The sequence below is a fragment of the Cnephaeus nilssonii genome (assembly GCF_951640355.1).
Source record: "Cnephaeus nilssonii genome assembly, chromosome: 15".
NCBI lineage: Eukaryota > Metazoa > Chordata > Mammalia > Chiroptera > Vespertilionidae > Cnephaeus > Cnephaeus nilssonii.
In genome coordinates this window covers 61886156-61911095 of record NC_137086.1, presented here as the reverse complement: position 1 = coordinate 61911095, position 24940 = coordinate 61886156, and the positions used below count along the sequence as shown (strand labels likewise).

The 24940-nt window shown below is 53.5% G+C and overlaps 2 protein-coding genes across 2 annotated transcripts in view; one reads left to right on the top strand and one right to left on the bottom strand.

The window, feature by feature from the left end:
• Positions 1–17077, bottom strand: part of LOC307111968 (uncharacterized protein C2orf92) — a gene marked incomplete at both ends in the record, with an annotated part of 22133 nt that extends 5056 nt beyond the window's left edge. The window contains 3 exons of the mRNA XM_079792237.1: positions 6871–6951; positions 12593–12663; positions 17052–17077. Of these exons, the coding sequence (XP_079648363.1) occupies positions 6871–6951; positions 12593–12663; positions 17052–17077 (178 nt within the window). The remainder of the gene's footprint in view (positions 1–6870; positions 6952–12592; positions 12664–17051) is intronic.
• Positions 16860–24940, top strand: ACTR1B (actin related protein 1B). Its single transcript, XM_079792050.1, has 11 exons — positions 16860–17123; positions 18759–18823; positions 19865–19940; positions 20868–20993; positions 21329–21453; positions 21646–21862; positions 22011–22103; positions 22189–22363; positions 23389–23450; positions 23700–23740; positions 23915–24940. Exons 1-11 carry the CDS (start codon positions 17076–17078, stop codon positions 24015–24017), a joined length of 1131 nt encoding a protein of 376 aa, XP_079648176.1. The 5' UTR covers positions 16860–17075; the 3' UTR covers positions 24018–24940.

Sequence of the window (24940 nt, the reverse complement as noted above, 5' to 3'; positions counted from 1 at the left end):
ACACCTTCACAATTCATCTCGCTACAGGAAGGAGCACGCTTTCTGGGGTCGGAAGGGATTGGTACGGGAAGACACTCCCGTCAGCAGGTCACGCTGAGCATTCTGCAGACAGAATTGTTTCACGCCTGCAGCTGCCTGGCAAACCTCCTCCCGGTGAGCCCGGCCTCCAGCGGAGCTGCGGAACCACTGTCTCCATAGCAGTGCCGCCGGAGGAACCCGACATGGTGCACCGGGTGCAGGGGAGATTGGTGGGTAGCGGGTCGCGGGTCGTGGGTCCGCTGGGGCCAGACGGCGGGGCAGCGACGCGAGTAGATTATTTTTTTTTTGGGGGGGGGGGGGGAAATAGCATGATTATCAAGTTTTGTCAAATACAGTCAATTTTCAAACTTCATCTCAACTTGAGGAAACCACTGACCGTGAGGGGCAGCCCTTACCAGGGGAGCGCGGAGAGCAAACCCGGTCCTCACGGCCCAGCGCCGTCCACGTCAGCAGCCACAGCCTGGGCCGGCACGTTCATCCTGAAGAGCCCACAGCCCAGAAATGCCGGCTTTGTGCTCAAGGGACAGTTGAAGTCTTACATCTTCATACTTTCCCTGCTTTATAAGCCTTAGGAGACTCTGCCATTGAAATGAGCCCTTGATTATAAGTGACCAGCACCTTATTGCTCCCTGTGCACTAAGGACCAGGGTCCCTTCAGCAGACCTGGGCACACCTTTTACAGACACTTCACTTCTCAGAAGGATACCTTCCCCACCCCTCTCCATATCCCGCCCCTTTAATTTTTTTTTCCCAATTTTTTTATTAAGGTATTATATGAGTACATATCTTACCATTGCCCCCCCCACACCCCACTCCCATATATGCCCCCACCCCCCAGAGTTTTGCATCCATTGGTTATGCTTATATGCATGCATACAAGTCCTTTGATTGATCTCTTATCTCCCCCACCTCTCCCTAACCTTCCCCTTGTAATTTGACAGTCTGTTTGATGCTTTACTGTCTCTGTATCTATCTTTTTGTTCAAGTTTATAATGTTCTTTATTATCCATAAATGAGTGAGATCATGTGGTATTTTTCTTTCATTGACTGACTTATTTCACTTAACATAATGTTCTCCAATTCCTCCCAGGTTGCTGCAAATGATGAGAATTCCTTCTTTTTTATGGCAGCATAGTATTCCATTGTGTAGATGTACCACAGTTTTCTGATCCAGTCATCTGCTGACGGGCACCTAGGCTGTTTCCAAATCTTAGCTATGGTGACCGCCCCTTTAATTTTTTTTAATGCTGTTACTAAGGAAAGGGCACAATGTGTCCTTAAAATGGACGCATTACACAAACAAAACTGTGTCTCCTACAGGCATCCTGAGTTCAAACTCTAGCTGCTTGACCTAAGTTACTTAACCTCAGTATCCCTACCTGTAAAATGGGGGTGTATTTGCAATGCTACATACATAGGGCTGCAGGGGAAATGAAACAATGTAGGTGAAAAACTTCTACGGCCCTGGCTGGTTTGGCTCAGTGGATAGAGCATCAGCCTGTGAACTGAAGGGTCCTGGGTTCAATCTGGTCAAGGGCACATGCCCGGGTTGTGGGCTTGATCCCCAGTAGGGGGCATGCAGGAGGCAGCCAATCAATGATTCTCATCATTGATATTTCCTTTTCTCTCTGTCTGCCTTCCTCTCTGAAATCAATAAAAATACATTAAAAAAAGAAAGAAAGATACTGGGAAATTTGGTCAGATACATGCAAAAAAAATGAAACTGGATCACCAACTTACACCATACACAAAAACAAAATCAGAATAGCTAAAGGACTTAAATGTAAGATGGGAAACCATAAAAATCCTAGAAGACTCCATAGGCAGCAAAATAGCAGACATATGTTGTAGCAATATCTTTACCAATACAGCTCTTAGGGCAATGGAGACTAAGGAGAAAATAAACAAATGGGACTACATCAAAATAAAAAGCTTCTGCACAGCAAAAGAAACCAACAAAACAACAAGAAAGCCCACTGCATGGGAGAACATATTTACCAATGCTATTTCAGATAAGGGTTTAATCTCCAACATTTACAGAGAACTCATACAACTTAATAAAAGGAAGATAAACAACCCATTCAAAAAATGGGCAAAGGGCCCTAACTGGTTTGGCTCAGTGGATAGAGCGTTGGCCTGTGGACTGAAGAGTCCCGGGTTCGATTCCGGTCAAGGCCATGTGCCTGGGTTGCGGGCACATCCCCAGTGGGAGGTGTACAGGAGGCAGCTGATCAATGTTTCTCTCTCATCGATGTTTCTGGCTCTCTATCCTTCTCCCTTCCTCTCTGTAAAAAATCAATAAAAAATATTTTTTAAAAAATGGGCAAAGGACCTAAATAGACACTTTTCGAAAGAGGACCTACAGAAGGCTGAGAGACATATGAAAACATGCTCAAAGTCACTAATCATCCGAGAGATGCAAATCAGAACAACAATGAGATACCATCTCACACCTGTCAGAATGTCTATCATCAACAAATCAACAAATGACAAGTGCTGGCGAGGATGAGGAGAAAAAGGAACCCTCGTGCACTGCTGGTGGGAATGCAGACTGGTGCAGCCACTGTGGAAGACAGTATGGACTTCCCTCAAAAAGTTAAAAATGGAACTCCCATTTGACCCAGTAATCCCACTTCTAGGAATATAGCCCAAGAAACCAGAAACACCAATTAGAAAGGATATATGTACCCCTATGTTCATAGCAGCACAATTCACCATAGCTAAGATTTGGAAACAGCCTAAGTGTCCATCAGCATATGAGTGGATTAAAAAACTGTGGTACATCTACACAATGGAATACTACACTGCTATAAAAAAGAAGGAATTCTTACCATTTGCAAGAGCATAGATGGAACTGGAGAGCATTATGCTAAGTGAAATAAGCCAGTCGGAGAAAGATAAATATCACTTGATCTCACTCATATGTGGGATATAATGATCAACATAATTTTATGAACAAGAATAGATCCAGAGACAAATGGCAGAGGAGGTGGAGGGGGTAGAGAGCAACCAAAGGACTTGTATGCATGCATATTAGCATAACCAATGGACACAGACACTGGGGCGATGGGGGCTTGCCCGGGGTGGGAATGGCTGGGGGGGTTTTGGGGTTCAATCGGGGGAAAAGGAGACATGTGTAAAACTTTAGACAATAAAAAAAATTTTTTTTAAGAAATAAAGAAAAGAAAACTTCCTGTGTCTGGTACACACTAAATGCTCCGTGTATTTTAATTGTATCTTTATAATGGTGGTTATTATTGTTACAGAGAAATGTATCATCCATTCATCACACATTTACTCATTCAGCAAACACTACCAAGCACCTACTATATATCAGGCCCTACCCCTCTCCCTGGGACACATGGTGTAGCGAGTGCAGGTATTGCCAGGATTTGTCTATGGCCATTCCAGCTCATGTGCTAGAAGGATGAAACCAGTCAGCTCAGAGCCGGGAAACACAGCCCTGGCACCAACATCTGTCCTGGTTCCTCCGGCAGAAAACCTCTAAGTGAAGCCGGGCTGCTGCCTGGCTGAGTGTAGGCAAGCTGCTCAGAGAATTCGCAAAGCTGCGCGAGCCCCCGCTCCGTGGTGGGTCATTTCCGAATATGTAACGTCATGCTCTAAAGTGCCTTGTCAGAGCAGAGCAACCCGTCTAGCAAAATGGCTCCTGGGAAATGGTGATCTCACTACGTATCCCCGACAGGAATCAGTATGGACCCACTATGGGAGTTTTGCCCCAAATCTCACGGTATTGCATGTCATGGTTCTTCTTGCTCCTCTGTCCCTCTCCTCACCTCGGAGACGGCCCCCAAGCTGTCCTCTGTGTGAACTCACCCTGTCCGGTTTCTGTGAGGAGCACAGCATTCTCTCCCCGGAGACCTGGCCTCTCCTGGGCAGCTGGCACGGGGAGCCCCGCCCTGGGCAGGCGCCTCCCCACCTCCTGGCCTCGCCGACCGCCTGCCGTGATCGCGGGCCAACCAGCCCACCTCCCCCCTCTGGGTCACTCACTGGCGGGATGGGACTGTGGTGACTGAACTGACGGGACTTTTGTGACAACGGAATGAAACGATGCCAGTGAAAGCACGCAACACGGGGCCAGTGTGAGGACCATGCTCAGGCTGAGGCCTTGGAAACCACTGCTCACCACTTACTTCCAACAACAACCCCAAGGCACCTCGTAATATTGCTTGTTTACTGCTCTTTGGACCCCAGCACAAGTGCAATAATACTTGGGTGAGGAAGAAAAAAGACAAAATGCAAAGGAAACGATGATGTAATTAACATATAACAACAAGGAAACCTCTGCCATAGACTCTGCACGCTGTCACCCGCCCGCACGCTAGCCTCCTCCCACGCCTACTTGCGATTGGAGCCTCAGCCTCAGAGAGACTCGTTCTTTCCACCCCACCCCACCCCGCACCCCAAGCAGCTGGGGCGGGGGGAAGAGGTGAGAGAGAGGGGGGAAGAGGGGAGACACGGGACTTGCAAAGATCCTCTGAAGACTCCTCTGACCCTTGAAGAACCTTGCTCCTCCGGATGGAAGAGAAAGGAGCTGGGGCTGCACCCCCTTTGCCACCTGCCTTGGAAGCGGGTGTGATGTCCGGAGCCACAGAGGCCATCTTATGACCAAGAGGCGTAAGCACCAGGGAGGGCCCTGATGACCTCAGACAGACAGAGCCTGACGGGCTCCCTGAGCCCTGCACCGCGCCACGGCGCCGCCTTCAGGCTGCCGGCGACAGGAAAACCCACCAAACGCAGGTCTCCAGGTAACAGCAGCCAAGTGCACTCCCAACTGGCACACGAATATGGCAACACCTGGCGCCTCTCACTGAGATGACCTGGGCCGCTTGGTGTTGATGGCGCGTTGTTGTACAGAGAACCTGAGTGTACGTCCCCCAAATCGTAACACCCAAATCATAACAGGGACAGAATGAAGACTATTGGCCATTCAGACCCAAAGCTCGTATGGAGCCCTAGCTCTGCTCAGAACTGTGCCAGCAGCTGCAGGTTCAAAGGGGATGGAGATCTGTTGCTTGGTCCGCATCCTGGAGCCACCCAGACACATGGCAGAGGCAGACATGCCGAGACCTGGCCGGCACACCGACACAGCCACACAGAACAAGGCAAGGGCTCGGCAGACGGAGAAGGAAAACCACCTCAGCCCAGGCAGCCAGGAGGCAGGCCCCGGGCTGAGCGGCTGCAGAGAACGTGGGCCCTGAAGTCTGAGCCTGGACCATGCTGACCGTGGTATCTACTGAGACCCCAAGGCCAATGCTGTCCACAAGTGTTGGAGCCAGGGAACTCGTTCACCAACACGCGGGCTCACAGGGCTCAGGGCAGCCCGGGGGTCTGTCTGTGACAGGCAAGCAACCTGGGGACGGCCCCGGGGACACTCACCCACTGAACTGCCGGCATCAGGAGACGCCCGGGCGGTCAGCAGGCAGCGGCAGACCCATGACGCCCGCCCAGAGGCACAGGACAGCCCTGTGCCTTAGAGAAGACCCTGGACCAGACAGCTCCATGTCCCCCCAGGCCGCCCCGGCCACGGCAACCCCCAGGCACGGCTGTCCACAGCGGCTTCCCATCCCCTCACAGATGCTGTGTGTGAAAACGACCCACGAGATTCGGGTCAGGGCTGGAGGCAGGAAGGACAGCAGATTCTGTAAGCTCAGCAAACTCGTCACTTGTAATTCTGTCACTACCTTTTCCTGGGTACATTTTTTGAAATCTATTACTTTCTCCTTCTGTTTGTCTTTGAAAACAACCATGCTGGTTTCTCCTTCTAGGTTTACTTTGCTAAGCGACACTCATCTGACATTTATTCCGAGTCCTTTTTCGAGGGATGTCGGTACGTTTGCGGCTGGTCTGTCTGCGCACCTGGTGAAGAGATGCTTACAATAAGGACACAGAAACTTGACCCTCACGTTCACTCCTGCAAAGTGATGAGCTCTCATCAGCAGCCCCTCCTCGGTGAATGGGGGACCTGCAGGCTCCTGGATGGCTGCTCAGAGGGGACCGGGCCGGCTTCTCGGTGGCCCAGCGCTGCCGAGGCAGATGCTGGCATGACACTGGGCAGCTCGGTAGGTCCTGGGGGTGATGGGATCCTCCCGAACCCCGAAGCAGACACCGCCTTCAGATGCACACAGTCCCCACCCTCACACGTGGGTTCGAGGGACCTGCAAGGAGGACAGAGGTCTCGCTCCTGGACGGGACCCCCCGAGAGCAGGGACCTGGTGCACCCCTTCCTTCATTCAGCCGATCAGCGAGGCAGTCCCTGTGGACTTCCTTAGCCGGCTTAAATGTAAAAGGCTCCCGGGCCTGGTTACTCTCAGTGGTAAGTGGGCGGTTTGGGTACATCGATGAGGCCCAGCCGGGACTCACTCACATGAAGGCTTCCCCCCACACCAAGGAGCCTGGTGGCCGGGGAGGGGCTGGACGTCTCATGTTAGCAACCTCCCAGGGATGCTCGTGCTGTTAGGCTGAGGTCCTGGGCAGAGGGTCTATCTCAGCCTCAGGGCCTCACCACCGGCACCCCGGGCAGGATGTCCGGGCGCCCGCCGGGGAGGGGTGACGCGGCTGGGCTCAGGTGGGGCTGACACGCGCCCAGCACGCGCAGAGGTGCCCAGCTGCCTCCACACCCCCTGGAGGAGCGGAATCCTTCCCCGTGCTGGTCTCTGCGCTTTGGCTCATTTCTCGGGACCTGACGCCTGGAGAACTGGCCTGGCCCCGTGCACAGCACCTCCCCCCCACCCGAGCGCAGGCACCGGCTGCCTGGGGGCGGCGGGCCAGCACCAGTGCAGCCCAGCAGCCTCGCCTGGGGAGGGTACTTACCAAAGAGCCTAGCCACGTGTTCTTGCTTACTTGACCGTGGTGCAAACTCAGAATTTTTCAAGCTCTTTTGTTGAAGAGAACCTACGGGAAAATAGACCTCAGTTGTGAGCAAATCTCTCCTCGGGTCTGCGTGTAATGTTTTCATGTGGCGCCTCCCTTGCGTGGTGCTTTGCGAGCAGCGCCATGCAGTTGGCTGCTCTGGGGAAGACGCCGGACCTGGATTCTGGGCCACCTTTTGAGGCTTGTGAGCTGGGGCTGTAAAGCTCTGTGAGTCGGGTTTTCTCATCTGACTCTGCTGGGAGCGGCACCAACCGCAGGAGGAGGGGCAGGTAAAGCTCGCTGGTGCACCCCCTTCTCATGGCTCCAAGCTGTTATCTATGATGAGCTCAGGGCTCAGGGCTCAGGGCTCAGGGCTCAGTGCTCAGGGCTCAGGGTTCAGTGCTCAGTGCTCAGGGCTCAGTGCTCAGGGCTCAGGGCTCAGGGCTCAGTGCTCAGGGCTCAGGGCTCAGTGCTCAGGGCTCAGGGCTCAGTGCTCAGGGCTCAGGGCTCAGGGTTCACTGCTCAGGGCTCAGGGCTCAGTGTCGGGGCAACAGACATAGACAGACACCCATTCAGGTTTTGTGAAGAGAAGCGTTCCCGTTCCAGGAACGGTGCCAGCAGGAGGGACTGGGTCGCGGTGGACATGAGGTGCTTCCTTGCTTTGGAGGAGAGGGAACAATACCACTGCGTACTCTGCTCCGACCCACACCAGGGTCCACGCTTGGGAGGGGCTCAGAGGCCTCAGCCTGTCCCCCGGGCCATTTGATGAGCACAGGGAGCCCCTGACCTTCGCTGGCACATGGGAGAATGAAGGAGCCAGTGGAGTGGACTGGTGGCCAGTCTCCTCGAGGACGGCACGGGCTGCCTTCAAGGCTCTGCTCACACTCCTGTGGCTCCATCAACGATAGGAGCCAGCTGGGCTGACCCTCGGCAGTCAGTGGATGTGACCTCACTGTTTGAGGGGATGGCAGTGGCCTGGGAGGCTTTGAGATTCATTTCCAGACCCTTTTCGTGGAGTTGTGAAGTCTCGGTGTGCAGACACATTTTTGTGCTGTGAGGCCACGAGCAGCCCTTTTTCTGGCCCCAGGGCACTGGGCATCCCCCCCGAAGAGACCCATCTCCTAGGCAGGGTCGCTAAGGCCACAGCAGCCACCAACTCTGAGGCCACAGAGCAGTCGGGAGCATCCGGGGGCCTGACCTTTCACTCAAAACCAGCTGCCACGCCGACCTTCCCCTGGTGCCCGGCAGACAGTGCGCAGGGCCAGTGAGTGATGGGTGCACGTGGCAGCTCTCAGCGCTACAGGAAATCGTAACCCGGGGTTCCCGGGGCAGGGACACGACTTCCGGGTTCGCTGTTCGGTGAATGACAGACACTGAACGTGTTCCTTTGCTGAGATGTTAGTGGATCATTGCAATGGCAGTGTGAGGGAGCCCGTGCAGAAAACATTTGGTCACTAAAACCCGCCTGCTTTTAAAGTGCCCGGACCAGTCTCCCCTTTCCTGGCCTGACCGTTTGCAGAAGGGACTCACTGGCCCTCACGAAACGTGACACCTTTTATGACCCTGATTACTTAATTCCTGGAGACGAGCACTGCTCTTCCTCCATCACCACTGCAGCCGCTGCTTCCGCTTTCTCCCCCGACCGGACACACGCTACACCCGGAGAATGTCCCAGAACCCGGTCAGCGGCAAAAGAGCAGGGAAACCTGAGGTTCACCTGGAAATGCCATGTTCCTGACGGCCTCGTTCAGATCAGCTACAGGTGGAAACCAACAAACGCCCATCGGCTGATGAATGGGTTAACCACATGTGGCAGACCCATACAAGGGGATATTAGTGAGCCATAAAAATCGTGAACATATGCTAAATGAAAGAAATAGTCACAAAAGACCATACATTAGCCCTAACCAGTTTGGCTCCGTGGATAGAGCGTCGGCCTGCGGACTCAAGGGTCCCAGGTTCGATTCCGGTCAAGGGCATGTACCTTGGTTGCAGGCATATCCCCAGTAGGGAGTGTGCAGGAGGCAGCTGGTCGATGTTTCTCTCTCATCGATGTTTCTATCTCTCTATCCCTCTCCCTTCCTCTCTGTAAAATATCAACAAAATATATATTTTTAAAGAGACCATCCATTCCGTGACTCCACATATGGAATTTTCAGAGGAGACAAATCTATAGAGCAGACTGGTTGTTAGGGGCCTGGGGAGAGGGGATTGGGGAGGGACAGTTAGTGGATGTGGCATCACTGTTTGAGGGGATGGAAGTGCTCTAACATTGCATAGCGGTGATTCACACGTCTTTGTACTGAAACCTGCTGATTATACACATAAGAGGGTGAATTTTACTTTGCATGCGAGTACCTCAAACTGGTATTTAAAATACAGTGTGTGTGCATATGAAGGGACAGAGAGAACAAGATTGGCCTGATTCACACATGGAGGCTCATACTAATCTTTCTACTATTCTGCATGTTGTTAACATGTGCATGTATGCTACCCTCCCATGGAACTCTGGATTTGGGGAAAGGTTCAAAGTGAGGGGAAATGTGAAAGTTACACCTGTCTCCTGAGCAAGAGATCCTTATGGTCGATTCAGGGACATGAAGAAGGTAGGGGGTGGGAGACGACCCATGTTCACCACTCCTGAACCGCAGGCGGTGACCACCCTCCCTGCCTGATGTGGGCTCACGGTGAGTCTCTCACTTCTCTATCTGCTACACAACATACTTGTGACAGTACCTTAAAAAAAAAAAAATATATATATATATATATATATATATATCCTATCTAATAAAGAGGGAATATGCTAATTGACCCTCATGCCGTCGCAAAGATGGTGGCACCCACAGCCAATAAGGAGGGAATATACTAATTGACTGCCCTGCCCTCAAAGATGGCGGCGCCCACAGCCAATAAGGAGGGAATATGCTAATTGACCGCCCCACCCTCCAAGATGGCAGTGCAAACAGCCAATAAGGAGGGAATATGCTAATTGACTTCCCTGCCCTCAAAGATGGCAGCACCCACAGCCAATAAGGAGGGAATATGCTAATTGACTGCCACGCCCTCAAAGATGGCGGTGCTTACAGCACAACATAGCGGCGCCCAGTCTCCTCAGCCGCACCGGGGTGGCAGGCACGTGGTAAGGCTCAGGGGTGGCAGGCACGGGGTGGCAGGCACGAGGTAAGGCCTGCCCCCAGGTGGGCCTGGCCGCTCCGCACACCTGCCTCCAGAGTCTCCCAGACCCTTCAGCCCCCCAGCAACCCAGGGCGGGCCTGAGGCACAGGCAAGCCTCGGATGGCAGTTGCCCAGCTGCGCAGGACCGGCCCGAGGCTCAGGTAACCAGGGCCAGCCGAGGCTTGCGCTGCCAGCAGTGGCAGCAGCAGAGGTGTGATAGGGCATCGCCTTCCCCTGATTGCCGGGTTGCCTCCTGCCTCTGAGGGCTCCCAGACTGTGAGAGGGGGCAGGCTGGGCTGAGGGACTCCCCCGCTCCAATGCATGAATTTTCATGCACTGGGCCTCTAATACATACATATATATATATATATATATATATATATATATATATATATATATATTCATTTCAGAGCAAGAGGGAGAGGGAGAGAGAGATAGAAACATCAATGATGAGAGAGAATCATTGATTGGCTGCCTCCTGCACACCCCCTACTGGGGATCGAGCCAGCAACCTGGGCATGTCCCCTGACCAGGAATTGAACTGTGGCCCCCTGGTTCATAGGTCAAGGCTCAACCACTGAGCCACGCCAGCCGGGCTCCACAGTACCTTTGATGAGGTGGGAAGGGTGGTGGGGCTCTGCGCCTGGCCAACAGTCCAAGAAGAGAAGGAAGAGGAGGGTCTCTGCTCCTCTCATCTTTGCCTGGTCTGTACACCATCAGAGAGAAGCAAGTCCCCTGAAATCCTCAGCGAAGCAGCCTTGAACGCTGGGATTCTGTGGAACCTGACGGTCTGTGAAGTCACACTGGCAGCCAGCGGGGGCAGTTCTACAGCGGGAGCGGGAGGACGGTGTCTGCAGACAGGGATGGGAGGGGGGCTTGGTGGCTATGCTGCCTCCCTCCATCCTGCGTGCACTGTAGCCTGAAGGCAGTAGCTTGCAAGTGACAAAACTTTACTAAGTCAGCTTAAGTGAATTGGAAGTGGCTAGAACAGCCAGTAAATTCTTAGAATAAATCAAGGTATCACATTAAGCATTGTTATCTATTGCATTACATAAATTATAACACCAAAAAAATACAAACAAAAGCATAAGTTTATGTCATTCATGTGTCTCTATTTCCCCTATTATCCTATATAATAAAAGCCTAATATGCTAAGTGTCTGGTCATCCAGTTGGCCATTCAACCAATCAAAGCGTAATATGCTAATGATATGCTAAGGCCTCTCAATTGCTTGCTATGATGTGCACTGACCATCAGGGGGCAGATGCTCTGACTAGTAGGTTAGCTTGCTGCTGGGGTCCAGTGATCGGGACTGAATAAGATGGGCCAGACACACCCTGGAGCCGTCCTGTGGTTCCTCCCCAGCTGGCCAACCTCCCATGTCCTCCCCAGCCCCAATCATGCATCAATGGGGTCACGGCTGGGAGCTAAAGATGTCCGACTGCTGGCTTAGGCCCGCTTCCCATGGGGAGCGGGCCTAAGCCAGCAGTCAGACATCCCCTGAGGGCTCTTGGACTGTGAGAGGGTGCAGGCCGGACTGAGGAACCCCCCTGAGTGCACAAATTTTGTGCACTGGGCCTCTAGTGTTTTATAAATATTAAACTATTTCAAAAGGGAACATTTTATTTTTTAGCACCTTTAACTCCACTCTCCCCCCTCCCCCGCATATTCATTTTGCATTGGGACCCACAAATTATACAGCTGGCCCTGCCCTTTAGCCCTCCTGTTCTCACACTGTATGCAGTAGGTGATGGAAGAGATCTTTGGGGGCAAAACGTTGCATAAAAAGTTATATCGCTGAGTTCTGAGTAGCTCAGGGGTATTCCTTTGCTGGGGCTGCTGTAACAAAGTACCAGAAAATGGGGGGCTGAGCAACAGAAATCTACTCATTGTCTTACAGTTCGGGGGCCAGAAGCCCAAGAGCCGGTGTCAGCAGGGACGGCTCCTTCTGAAATCTCGCGCCTTGGCTGGTAGGCGGCCATCTTCTCCCTGGGTCTCCACATGGTCTCCCCTCAAACACATCTGCGTCCAGAGTGCCTTTTCTTATGAGAAGGTGTCTCTGCGTCCGCCCCCCATGGCAGAGGAAGGATGCTTTTGCCCCTTTGCACACTTAATCACAGTGGATTGAGGCCCATCCTGATGACCTCATTTAACTTAATTACCTCTGCAAAGACATGCCAGGTAAAGCCACATTCTGAGGTACTGAGGGTTAGGACTTCAACGTGTAAATTTAGGGGTGAAAGGTGGGCCATAATTCAACTAAAAACACTAGGTAATGACAGTAGCATAAGTCTTATTTCTCTAAAATATCTTCAAAAAAGTAAGAACAGACCAAAAAAAAAAAAAAAAAAGAACATATAAAACAACCCAAACTCACCCCCTCAGCATAACCCGGAGGCGGCGGCATCAGGCACAGCGTTCCATCATCTCTGTGTTTTGGGGTCTGTCGCTAAGGGAAGTCTCCAAAGACCCCATCCTCTGGGTCCCTCCATATGTGCTAAGAACTTACCTTCACTGGTGCATTTTGTCTTGTCAACAAAGGATGCTGCCACCAATCCAAGGCCGACAGGAATCACCAATCTGGGGGACAGTGAAAGGACAGACTTTTTTCAGGGAAATGGAGTAAAAGCAGCCTCCAGTGGAAACCAAAAGTGCCCTCCCTAGAGGCAAAGCAGAAGCCCACTTATACAGGGAAAGTGCCTGCCCTGATCCCTGATTGGTCCATTTTTATGCAAATTAAGGACCCAAATTTGCAGTTTGATTACCCAAATGGCAATGTCCTGATTGGTCAGAATCATGTGTCCCAATTGGTCGTTATGGAGCTGCTGTGATTGGTTTCTAAAGATGCAAATGAGGCCCTAGCCAGTGGGGCTCAATGGATAGAGCGTCAGCCTGCAGACTGAAGGGTCCCAGGTTCAATTCCAGTCAAGGGCACATACCCAGGTTGCTGGCTGGCTTGATCCCCCTTAGTGGGCATGCAGGAGGCAGCTGATCAATGATTCTCTCTCATCAGTGATGTTTTTATCTCTCTCTTCCTTTCTGAAATCAATAAAAATATTTTTAAAAGATGGCAAGTCTATAATAAAAGTATAATATGCTAATTAGACTAGACGTCCTTCTGAAGGAACTTCCCGACGAAGCCAGAGCCTCGAGGGAAGCCCGGGTCTTGGGTGCCTGTAGGCAGCTGGAGGGAAGCCCGGGTCCCGGGTGGCAGAGGGAAGCCTGTGCCGGCAGCTGGGGGAAGGAAGGCCTACTTTTGCACGAATTTCGTGCATCGGGCCTCTAGTGAGGATATACTAGCAACAGCGCAGATCCAACTGCTCAGGGCTGGTCTCAACCCATTGGTCAAAATACCATCCCGGGAAGTCCTGGATGGACTTAACCAGAAGGAACACAATGCAGGAGCCTTAGCAGCCCACTCTGGTTTCCCCTGAAACGCAGCGTGAGTGAAAGGCCCCCTGTGAGCCAGGGCTGCTGGACTCTGCTTATGAATCTGGGCCCAGTTAACCGTGAGGACACCCTTTTGACAGGCATAATCTTTTTCAGGGTCAATAACCTTTATTAGCAAAGTGGGTGCAAGTAACAGTGACTGAGACTGAGAACATCAAAGGAATCTAAGTGCGAGGGTAATGTTCAGGCAAGAAAAGGAGCTGCTGCCTGGGGGCTGCTGAGATGATGGCTCAAAGGAGCAGGAGGGAGTGGCTGGTCCTGGGGCTGGAGGGATTCTCTCCTGCACTACCATTCTCTTACCCACCTTCCTCTCTCTCTCTCTCTGTTTCCTTCTCCCTCCAGGGTAAGCCTTCTGAGCTCCTCCCCTTTCCCGTTACCTCAGAGGACAACGGTGGAGCTTGCCCTCCTGCCTCTGCAGCTGGGTTTGCTCCACAGCACGTCCTCTTGGGGCCCTTTCACCACTCCTTGCCCCAACACCGTTATCCCTGTTGTCCAGTGTTCATGGAATTTCTTCATAACCAGGACCCTGGCCTTCTTTATAAATGCTCTTTTATGAATGTTTGTTATGCAGACACCTGTCACTTCAGGATTTATTTCATTTTTAAAGTAATATACCATAAAGACAGACATAGAGACGCAGAATAAGAGAGAGACCAGAAACAAGCCCTCACATATAGGATCAAATGATCTTTGACGGGTGCAAAACCATGTAATGGGGAAAAGACAGTCTTTTCAACAAATGTGCTGGGAAAACTGGATATTCACATGCAAAAGAAAGAAGTTGGTCCCTTACCAACACCAAATATAGAAATTAACACAAATGCGTTAAAGACCTAAGTATAAGAGCTAAAACTATAACACTTGTAGAGGAAAACACTGTGTAAAAAGCTTTAGAACATTGGATTTGGTGTTTCAGATATGACACCAAAGGCAGAGGCAACGAAAGAATATATAGACAAGTTAGACCACAAAATTTTTTAAATTGTGTGCATCAAAGACATTATTAACAGAGTAAAAAGGCAACCCACAGAATGGAAAAAATATTCGCAAATCATATATCTGATAAGGGATTAATATCCAGAATATAACAGAACTACTAAAAATCAACAGCAGAAAAAGAAACCAAACCAATTAAAAAAATGGGCAAAGGACTTGAATAGACCTGTCTCCAAATGATGGGGGTGTGTGGGGTGTGGACTTATAGTTTGATAGCCACAGCACCTGAATTAATCTGAAAAGTAATCATATTATTTTAAATCTTAGAGCACATATACTTATTTGAATAGGGGGTTGGGAACAGAAGGTTAAATTTTTCTTAAGTTTCCTTTTGAGGTCTGTGTGAAGCCATTGAGGTGACTCAGGTGTGAATCCAGCAGCAGAACCGATAAGCAGGGTCACACTGACCAACCAGGAGTCAAAACATCATCTCATCGCCTGATGCCTAGACAACAGCTGAGTCTGCGGACTCCGGGGCTGCCTCACCCTAGCCCCTTCCCCTTTATAACCCTGCACCTGCTGGAAGACAGGATTTGGTGCTTGTAAGCATCCTGTCTTCTTGGTTGGCTAGCCTTCTCAATAAACGCATAACATGATTCAGCCCTGCCTTCATATTGGACACAGTGACAAGCAGCCAGAGCCCAACCGGGGGTTCCCCGGAACACAAAGAAGACATACAAATGGACAATAAAGCACATGAAAAGATGCTCAATATCACGAAACATTAGAAAAATGCAAATCAGAACTATGCTGCGATAGCAAATATCTCATACTCATTAGAATGGCTACTATTTTTAAAAAATACACCAAAAAATAAACAAACAAGTGTTGGTGAGGACGTAGAGAAATTTGAACCCTAGCGCATTGTGAGTGGTGCTGCCGCCATGGAAAACAGTATAGAGGCTGGAGGTACTTAGTTAATTCATAGAAACAGAAAGTGCAACAATGGTTGCCAGGGGCTGGGGGAGAGTGGGAAGTGGGGAATTAGCGTTTAAGGGGTGTAGAGTTTCAGTTTTACAAGATGAAAGAGTTTTGGAGATGGATGGTGGTGATGATAACACAATATTATGAATGTTTTAATACCATTGAACTGTACACTTAACATGGTTAAGATAAATGGCGTTATGTGTATTTTGGCACAATAAAAATGAGAAACAAAAGCAATATATACATAAACAAGTTAAAAACAATTCATACAAAAGTTTATATTGCAAAAAGAATTCTCCCCTCATTCACACACATCTACCAATGGTCCCCGTCTCATATTAAAGTCCTGAAGGTGTTGCATCTGCTCTTCAGAGCCATTCACACATACAACATTCTGGACACTTCGTCTGGCTTTCTTTGCTTTGCTTTAACCATATGTCCTGATAGTGTTTCATATCAGATTATACAGAACTCCTGTATGAACTTAAACAGCTATACATTGAGCCATTTTATGAATGCATAGACATGATACAAATGAATACATGCCTAGGATTCCATTTGCACTAAGTTCTGAAATTGGCAAAACGAAAGTGTGGTGTTAAATTCAGAAGGGTGGCTGCCCAGGAGGAGAAATAGGGCAGTGACTACTGGGGGGCCACTGAAGTGCTGGTCACGCTGTTTCTTAAGCTCAGTGATGGTTACATGTGTGTCCACATTGTAACACTACGCTGAATGTACACGCAGGGTTTCTGCACTTTTCTGTATGGTGGTCTCCAATCTTATCCAATTTATGTCACAGTCTAATGGGAAAGGCATATAGAGAGGCAAATCCCTATGGCTCAGTTTGGTAAGTGAATTCAGGACGGTTACAGCCTTTGACTCCGGGGCGGCTAGAAGCTGCCCACGTGCTAATCCCAGCGGTTGCTAGTTCTGTAAACTTGGCTAGGTTCCTCGGTGTCCACACCTGTAAAACGGGAACAACAATGCAATTACCTGGTAGTTATTGCCCGACTTAACATAATCTATGCAAAGTGGGTAGCAGTGCTCCGCAAGCACCGGAGTAGGTGCTGGATAAACGCCAGCTACCAAGTTGCCACTAAATTGTAATTGTTACAGGAGAAAGGACCCTCCTCCGCGCGCAATAAATGCTTTGGGTATAACAGCCAGCGCCAGCCTCCTCGGGGACTGCGCGATCGCGAAGGAGCGAAGGAACGTGGTCGGAGGTGCAGGCGGTCGCGAAGACGTCTTCCAGGACAGGTGACCTCGTGCCTCCTCCACCCCTTGACTTCACCCGCGTCCCCTTTAAGAGCGATGCCATGACGTCATCTCCACACAGCGCAACCTACCTTGGGAGCGCCCAGCAGCCTCCCGGGCGACCGCAATTGGCTGGTGGGCCCGCGGCGGCACCGCCCCTTGGTCCCGTTGCCCCGGCGCGGGCGGTCAATCGCCCAGGTGGGAGCGGCGATTGGCCGCGGGCGCGCCCTCTCGGGAGGGGCGCGTAGTCTGCGCTCTGGGGGGAAGGGCGCGGCGCCGCGTCTGGAGCCCCGCGGTCCGGTCCTCGCGCCCGCCCGCCCGCGGGTCCCTCCTGCCCCTGCCTGCCGGGCAGGGCCGCCCGCGCCATGGAGTCCTACGACATCATCGCCAACCAGCCCGTGGTCATCGACAACGTGAGACCCGGCAGCTGGGGGGAAGGCGGGCGCCCCGCCCCCGGGTCACACGCGGCGCCGGGAGGGACCCCGCCCGTCTGGGCTCGTCCTCTGCGCTTTGCCCGCCGGGGGCCGCGCGCTGCTTGGCCCTGGAGCCAGGGCCTTGGGGCCACCGGTGGCCGAGCCCTGCCCCAGCCGCGGGATGAGCTTCTGGGGAGGGCAGGAGTGACAGCGGCGGCCCTGCGGGGCCACCCCAGCCTCCTGGCCCCTCCGTCCGCCCCGCAGGGTAGAGAAAGTTGCTTGGCCCCTTTGCACACTGATGGTCCGGCCCCTTTTGGAGGGGGTTGGTCTGGGGACCTTTACCACTGCGCTTCCCAAGGGGCTGCACCCAGGCAGGACCTTCCGAGCGAACAGGCCCCCCTGCCCTCTCCCCGGGACTGGGAGACATGCAGGTTCGGGTCTGCCACCCATAGGTCCACCAGCACCTGGTTGGCTGCTGGCTACTTTGATCTTCTCTGAAGCGCGGAGCAGACCTGCCACAGCTGGCAGGCGCGGACAGAGTTCAGGACCCCTCCTCCCAGGACCCATAAACAGTTGGGATCATTGTTCCGGAGCCTCAGAGGGGAGATGCCTGGCTTTCCTGTGGTCAGCTGCCCTCTGAGGATTTCTGGCCTCAAATTTCTGGTCCATAGTAAGAAAACGAGTGGCTCTGGTGTCTGCCTCTGGTGTGTGAGCCTTGGAGTGTTTGATAGTGATTCCCTCTCTTTCTCCCTCCCGCATGACCCATGTCATCCCTGAGTGGCTCTTTTTTGGAGTTCCCATGTGGGCTCCCTGAGCCACAGCAAAGGATGTTTAATAAGAAAGCTAGAACGTGTCTTAGGGATGCCCCCAAGAGGCTACAGGAAGGACCAGGCCACTTCCCTTCTTGGGGTGAAATAATTCACTCAGGCTAATCAACATGCTCCTGAGTTCAGAGAGCGACCTGCATGGTCCCTCTGGGCTTCTAGCTGCTCTGTAACTTGGGCATGTTGATTCCTGCATGTTGTGATGAAGTGTTGTGATGATCTGTGTGAAGAGGGCTTGGGGAGGGGTTCTAGATGCCGGGTCCGGGCTGGAGCAGGGGCAGCACAAGTTCTTTGTCTGCAGTCTAGGAAAGCCACTGGAGAGGTGCAGTTTCCTAGGCACCCAGTGGTCTTTCCCGTGGGCCTGTCTACTGGGAGCAGAGGGGCCAGGGGCTGTTGGAAGAAACTATGCTCAGGGGTTGCTTCTAGCTGGCTTTCAGGATAGCTTTGCCCGGGATGCCTCTTGCCGGAGCTGCCCTGGAGCCTGCGGAGGTGGATGGACTTTGATGGGCTCAGTCTCCGGTTGGCTCTCTGGGCTGGATAGTTCTTGGTTGTGAGGGGCTGGCTTGTGCATCATAGGGTGTTTAGCAGCATCCCTGACCTCTCCCCAGTAGATGCCAGTAGCATCCCAACAGACATTGTCAAATGTGGGAGGAAGAGATGTGGAATTGCCCCCCACACACTGTTTTGAGCCACTGGTGTACTTGTAAATGACCTTGCCCTCCGGGCAGGATCTCGCAGCCTGCTCTCCACTGTACGCACTGCCTTAATTTGGAGGTGAATGCAGACAGCTAAACAGTGTTTTTCCTTGCAGGGCTCTGGAGTGATCAAGGCTGGCTTTGCAGGAGATCAGATTCCCAAATACTGTTTCCCAAACTAGTAAGTGTTCAGGCAGCAGCCCTGACCTTTTTGTTTGCTTCCCAGGAGAACGGGATCCTGAGTCTTTGAGGCCAACCTTGCCCCCCCCCCCCCCCCTACTCCCCCTCTCCCCAGGGAAAACACCAGATTTGTGAGGCTGACACTGTTGAGGGCTCTGGAAGGGGCAGGCAGCTGCTCTGGGCTTCCCCCTCCTCTTTGGAGTCTGATTTTGGTCCCTCACTGAGGGGGAGAAGCGCCAGCATTCCCCTGGGGCCAGGGCGTGGCAGCAGCAGCTACAATAAAAGGGAGAAGATTCTCAGAGAAAGACCTGAACTCGGAGTGGGGAGAGTGGGGGTTTACTGCACAGCCACCTCTTCCTCCCAGGAGAGGCTTTCTTTGGGGCTTATTTATTTCAGACTTTAGAAAATACTTTCTCAGAGGAGGTGAAACCTGGAGAAAACTTGGGGTTCACCTTCGGCTACTCCAGTCCATTGGAAGTTTTCCCTCAGCAGCGATACCTCGCAAATCCTAGAGGCTTTAGAGTGATTAGCCTAAGCCTGGGGCGGGGGGGGGAGGGGGGGTTGGCTTTCCTTTCTGAAACCCACTTGGGTGTAATTAAGGTTCCTGTTGTGCAGGGAACTTGGGTCAAATTTTGGAATCTCTATTCTGGAAGCCCGGCAGAGGGAAAGGGGCAGAATAGACTGAGCGCGAGGCGGGTACACAGGGAGCCACCACCCAGCTTCCTGGGCCACCCTCCCTCGTCCTCCTGAATCGGGAGCACGGGCTGAGTCACTGGTGCGGAAGCCAACTCCTGCAGAATAGGCCACGCAGGGCTGATGCTCCGGAGCTCAGCCCTCTGTGGGAGGGACACCTTTTCTTCTGACTCTGAGCTTCCTGTCCTGCTAAGGCCTGCTCTGTTGTCCCATATCCCAGACCCCTGGCTTCTGACCTTTGCCCCGTGGCCACATTCTGGTGCTTTAGAGTAAGTTACTCTTGACCACCGGAGTTGGGCTAGGTTTCCAGCTGTGTCCCTGCCTGCCTCACTGACGACTCTCCCCGCAGTGTCGGGCGCCCAAAGCACATGCGGGTGATGGCTGGAGCCCTGGAAGGGGACCTCTTCATTGGACCAAAAGCAGAGGTAACGTGGAACCTGCGTTTCCCTGGGCTTGGGGTCTCCATGGCAGGAGCATGTCTGGGGCAGAGCTGTCCTGCAGAGGCCCCTGAGACTGCTCTCCGGGCCAGATGCCCCCGGGCTCTCCAGGCTTTAGCTCTGAAGTCTGCCTGTAATGAGGCAGTGGCTCCTGGGGGCCGGGTACAGTTAAACACTCATGCCCTGTCTTTGGGAAGCTGCAGAGGAAAGAACTGATTAAAAAGTGACTTAAGAGTCTGAATTACCCAGACTTGATAACTGATCCCAACGAGAGCTGTGGAGCCACCTCTTGCACCCCAGCTGGGGTGACTTGCAGGGGCCACACGGCCAGAGAGGCCCTCAGGAGGAGCGAATGAAGGCGGGGGGCGGGGGGGGAATTATAAGCAAGTGCAGATTAGGCACCTGGGCAACACAGTGTGGGGTGCCAGGATCTGGGAGCACAATAGGGCCTCTCAGGAGATGGGTCAGTAGGAAAGAGGCAAAGTGGTGCTTGGCAAGAAGGGACATAGGGACATTGAAGGACAGTCCATGCAGGAGATGTGAGCACTGGCAGGGGATCTAGGAGAAGGGGTGGGGGGGGGGTGACAGGTGACCACAGGGGACGGTACGGCGCCGATGGGAGCAGTAGCCATGTGTGGGGAGAAGGGCAGACGTGCTGGCCTGAGTACGGAGAAGCATGCCAGGGGAGGAGGCCGAGGGCCTGGAGGGTGGGAGGAAGCATGTCACCACCTTCCTGTCCCTGGCCAGGTGAGGCTGGCTGGGCTCTGAGAGCCTCAGAGGCTGCCAGACAAGCGAGCCACAGTGCATGGGAACACCCAGTTCGCAGCGGTGGTTCTCCTCGGGGCAGGTGAAGGCAGAAGCAGTGGCTGGGTGTGGGCGGGGCCTGGAGCCACACTGCCTCCTCCCCCTGCGCAGGAGCACCGCGGGCTGCTGGCTCTGCGCTACCCCATGGAGCACGGCGTGGTGCGGGACTGGAATGACATGGAGCGCATCTGGCAGTACGTCTACTCCAAGGACCAGCTGCAGACCTTCTCCGAGGAGGTGTGGCAGCCAGGCCTCCCCCGGCTCCGAATCCCCTCGCTGTGCCCTCCCTGCTGTGCTCCCTCTGGGTCAGGCTCCCACATTTCCTGCGCTTTGCTGGGGCCTGCCGCCTCTTCACTGTGTGGGGGGCACAAGTCAGTGGCCGCCAAGCAGAAACTTCCCGAGAGAGCGGGCTGTGTGGAAGGATAACCGCCAGCAGGTGACAGGACAGTGTCCTTGAGAAGGACGTGCACTCACCGGGTACAGGGGCGGGGAGGAGGGTTCCTCTGGAAAGATCCTTTTAGGGCCCAGTGTGCCGCCTGTGCACACGCCCACAGCTCTGCTGTCTCTTGTAGCACCCCGTTCTCCTCACGGAAGCCCCGCTCAACCCGAGTAAGAACCGGGAGAAGGCGGCAGAGGTGTTCTTCGAGACCTTCAATGTGCCGGCCCTGTTCATCTCCATGCAGGCCGTTCTCAGCCTGTGAGTGGTCCCGGGTCCCTCCTCCCTGGGGCCGTCCTGCTCGAGGTGACCAGATGTCTGCTCTCCCTGTGGAAACAGCCCCTGAGGACGAGTCCTCTGGGGAGTTCCTTGGGCCGTTGTCCTAGGGTTCCTTCGGGGGTGGGAGGCCCATGCCTTACCGGCAGAGGTGAGGGGATGCTGACCTGCTGACAGGTACGCAACAGGACGCACGACAGGAGTGGTGTTAGACTCGGGGGACGGGGTCACCCATGCTGTCCCTATCTATGAGGGCTTTGCCATGCCGCATTCCATCATGCGGGTGGACATTGCTGGCCGCGACGTCTCCCGCTATCTCCGGCTGCTGCTGCGCAAGGAAGGCTTCGACTTTCACACCTCAGCGGAGTTTGAGGTTGTTCGGACCATCAAAGAGGTGACGAAGGGCAGGAGGTTGTGGAGTGACGGGGGAGGAGGGCGAATGGCAGGGGAGGAGGGCAGGACCAAGGCTTGAAGTCGAGCCTGGGTGTGGGTGTCCCAGTCACAGCCTTTGAAGGTGTGCCCCTGCTCCCCATGCCTTGCAGCGAGCCTGCTACCTGTCCATCAACCCGCAGAAGGATGAGGCTCTGGAGACAGAGAAGGTGCAGTACACCTTGCCGGATGGCAGCATGCTTGACGTAAGTCACCAGGCCTGGCCCTGGGTGGCAGGGTGCTGCTGGGACCTGGAGGAAGAGGCCTGTACCTCAATCTTATGTTCCCAAGGTGGGGCCAGCACGATTCCGGGCCCCCGAACTGCTGTTCCAGCCAGACCTGGTAGGGGACGAGAGCGAGGGACTCCACGAGGTGCTGGCCTTCGCCATCCACAAGTCGGACCTGGACCTCCGCCGGACACTGTTCGCCAACATCGTGCTTTCAGGAGGCTCCACGCTGTTCAAAGGTGCCCTGACCTGGGAGGTGGTGGTGGGACTCTGGGGCCAGGGGCAGCTGGGCCTTCTCCTGCAGCCTGCTCCCTGCAGCCTGGGACGTGGCCCCTTTCCTGTCGGCTTTTTGGTGCTCAGTGAGCAATGTTTTTTAAAAGAGTAAGATTTAAAATTACATTTACTCACTTCATAAGTAGGTGATGAGTTTACATGAGATCTAAATGTGTTAGATGAAGTGTCCTTTCCCCGTTGTCCTAGTCACTCCTTCCCTCCGCACAGGATTTGCTGGTTTCTCAGGCAACTGTCGGCTACCTTCCTGCACATATAAACACATGTGCATCAACCCCACATACACTCAAACTGCATGTTCTGCACATCCCAACCATGTATGGCTCACCTAGCATATTATCTGGAAGGTCTTTTCCTACCCATGTAAGTTCTTTTATATGTCCGTGTGGTATTTCACTGGACGGATGTGCCACCTGGCCATTGTCCTGCTGATGGCCTTCTGAGAGAGTTGCAGTCCCTTCTAGTCTCACATGTGCACTGTCATTTCACAAGGTGAGAACAGACCGACGGGGTAAATCCTAGAGAACAGTCAGGGCGGGTGTGCCTTTGTTATTGGTGGGTGCTGCCCGTTTCCCTCCTGGGAGCTTGTGCCCACCGTCTGCCTGACACTGTGTGTGATCTCTGCCCACATGATGGGCAGAATGGCATGTTTTCTCCTGATTTGTCATTTGCCTTTGACTTTGCTTCTGGTGGGTTTTGACTGCTGGAGCACTGGGTGAGGAAGAACGTGGGGGGCCAGCAGAGCCAGGTGACTTGGGGTTCTATCTCATGTCACCTCTCTTGTTGTTAGCTGGGCCACTTGCAGGCCTGGGGCTGGGTCTTTTCTGCCCTTGGAGTGGCTCGCGCCTACCCTTAATGCTGGAAAGAACAGCTGAAGGAAGGCGGCGACTGGGGGGCACCAGGCTGGATACAGGGGAGCTAGAGGTAAGAGGGCCAGAAGTGGACCCCAGGCTAGCCAGCCTTGTGTTCACAGGCTTTGGTGACCGATTACTAAGTGAAGTGAAGAAGCTTGCCCCAAAGGACGTCAAAATCAAGGTGAGGTTGTGGAGCATGTCTGTGACGCATGTGGTGCTGGGCAGCCCTGACTGGGAGGAGAGGGCACCTTTCGCCTCCAGGGGCCTCTCATTTCCAGCCCAGCCCAGCCCAGCCGCTGTTCCCATTTGCCCGTTCCCCCTGCTCCCGGCTCATGTACTTGCTGTCTGGCCTCGGGCCGTGGGAATCACCCCAGGCTGGGACGGGCTGCTGCGTGGGGACAGGCAGTTACGTGTTGCTTGCTCCCTCTAGATCTCGGCCCCTCAGGAGCGGCTGTACTCCACGTGGATCGGGTGAGGCAGGGCTCCCAGGGAGGGCTCGGGAGGAAACCATTTGGCCCTGGACACTTCTCCCAGGGTTAGCCAGGCCGGGAGGAGGTGGGTGGATTTCCTCCCAGGTGAAGGAAACAGCTCTGAGTGCCCAGGGAGTGTGGCTCTCCCCAAGAACACCACCCTCCCTCCTCACAGTGGCTCCATCCTGGCCTCGCTGGACACTTTTAAGAAGATGTGGGTCTCTAAGAAAGAGTACGAAGAGGATGGCGCGCGTGCTATTCATCGCAAAACCTTCTAGTGCCCAATGAGGAGGGGCAGCGTGTTGGGAGACTGGGAGGAAAGGGAAGCCAAAGTCTCTGACCCTTTCTGTCTGGGCCCTGCATGCCCCGACCCCGGGCAGGTGGTGCAGCAGCGCTTCCCTGCAGCCCTCCCTACGTGCACGCACACACACAGTAAGGTTTAGCTGCATGGATGGGAGTCGGGAATATAGGAATTGAGGGGCCCAGCCTTCGGTGGTTCTAGGGGTCCCCCTGGGCAGGGCCAATTAAGCCTATGGTTCCTGGCTCTAACCCTTGGGGCTGCTTCCCTGAGCTCCAAGGCCAGACACCCCAACGCCCCCATTTCCTCTGACAGTCCCTCCCAGAGCCGGGGTGCCTGTGTAACTGGCCTTGGGGGGTGGGGTAGAGGAGGGGCAGCCGGCAGCTCCCACTGGTGTATCACTGTTTCTCATGCCTCCTCCTCTTCCTGACCTGACAGGGTAGTGCACAAGGCCAGCTACTCCTAGGCATCCCTGACCTTCCGCACTGTCCCCCCATCTTCCTGAGTGGATGCCTTGGTGCAGGCTGAGTACTGGCAGCCTGCCCTCCCCCGTGAGGGGTTCTGGCCACGGTTGGACCCTATAGAGCCCAGGCAGAGTACGCAGGGGGCTTGGGCAGCCAGTCTGTTACACGCTCTCCTTCAAAGCACTTCAGTGGCTTGCTGGTCTTCCTCCTTTACCCCAGGACTGGATGGGGAAGGGTTAATGGTCTTCGCTGGTTGAGGGGGAGCCACTTAATCAGGAGTCAGACCCAGAGGGGTGAGGGGGCACAATCCTCTCCCATGAAGGTCTTTATTACCCTGGGGCCAGAGCCCCACCACCCCCTCCCAGATATGTATAATAATTTAACACAGTTGCCTGAAAAACATTTTTGTAAAGCATTATAGTAATAATTATGGACATGG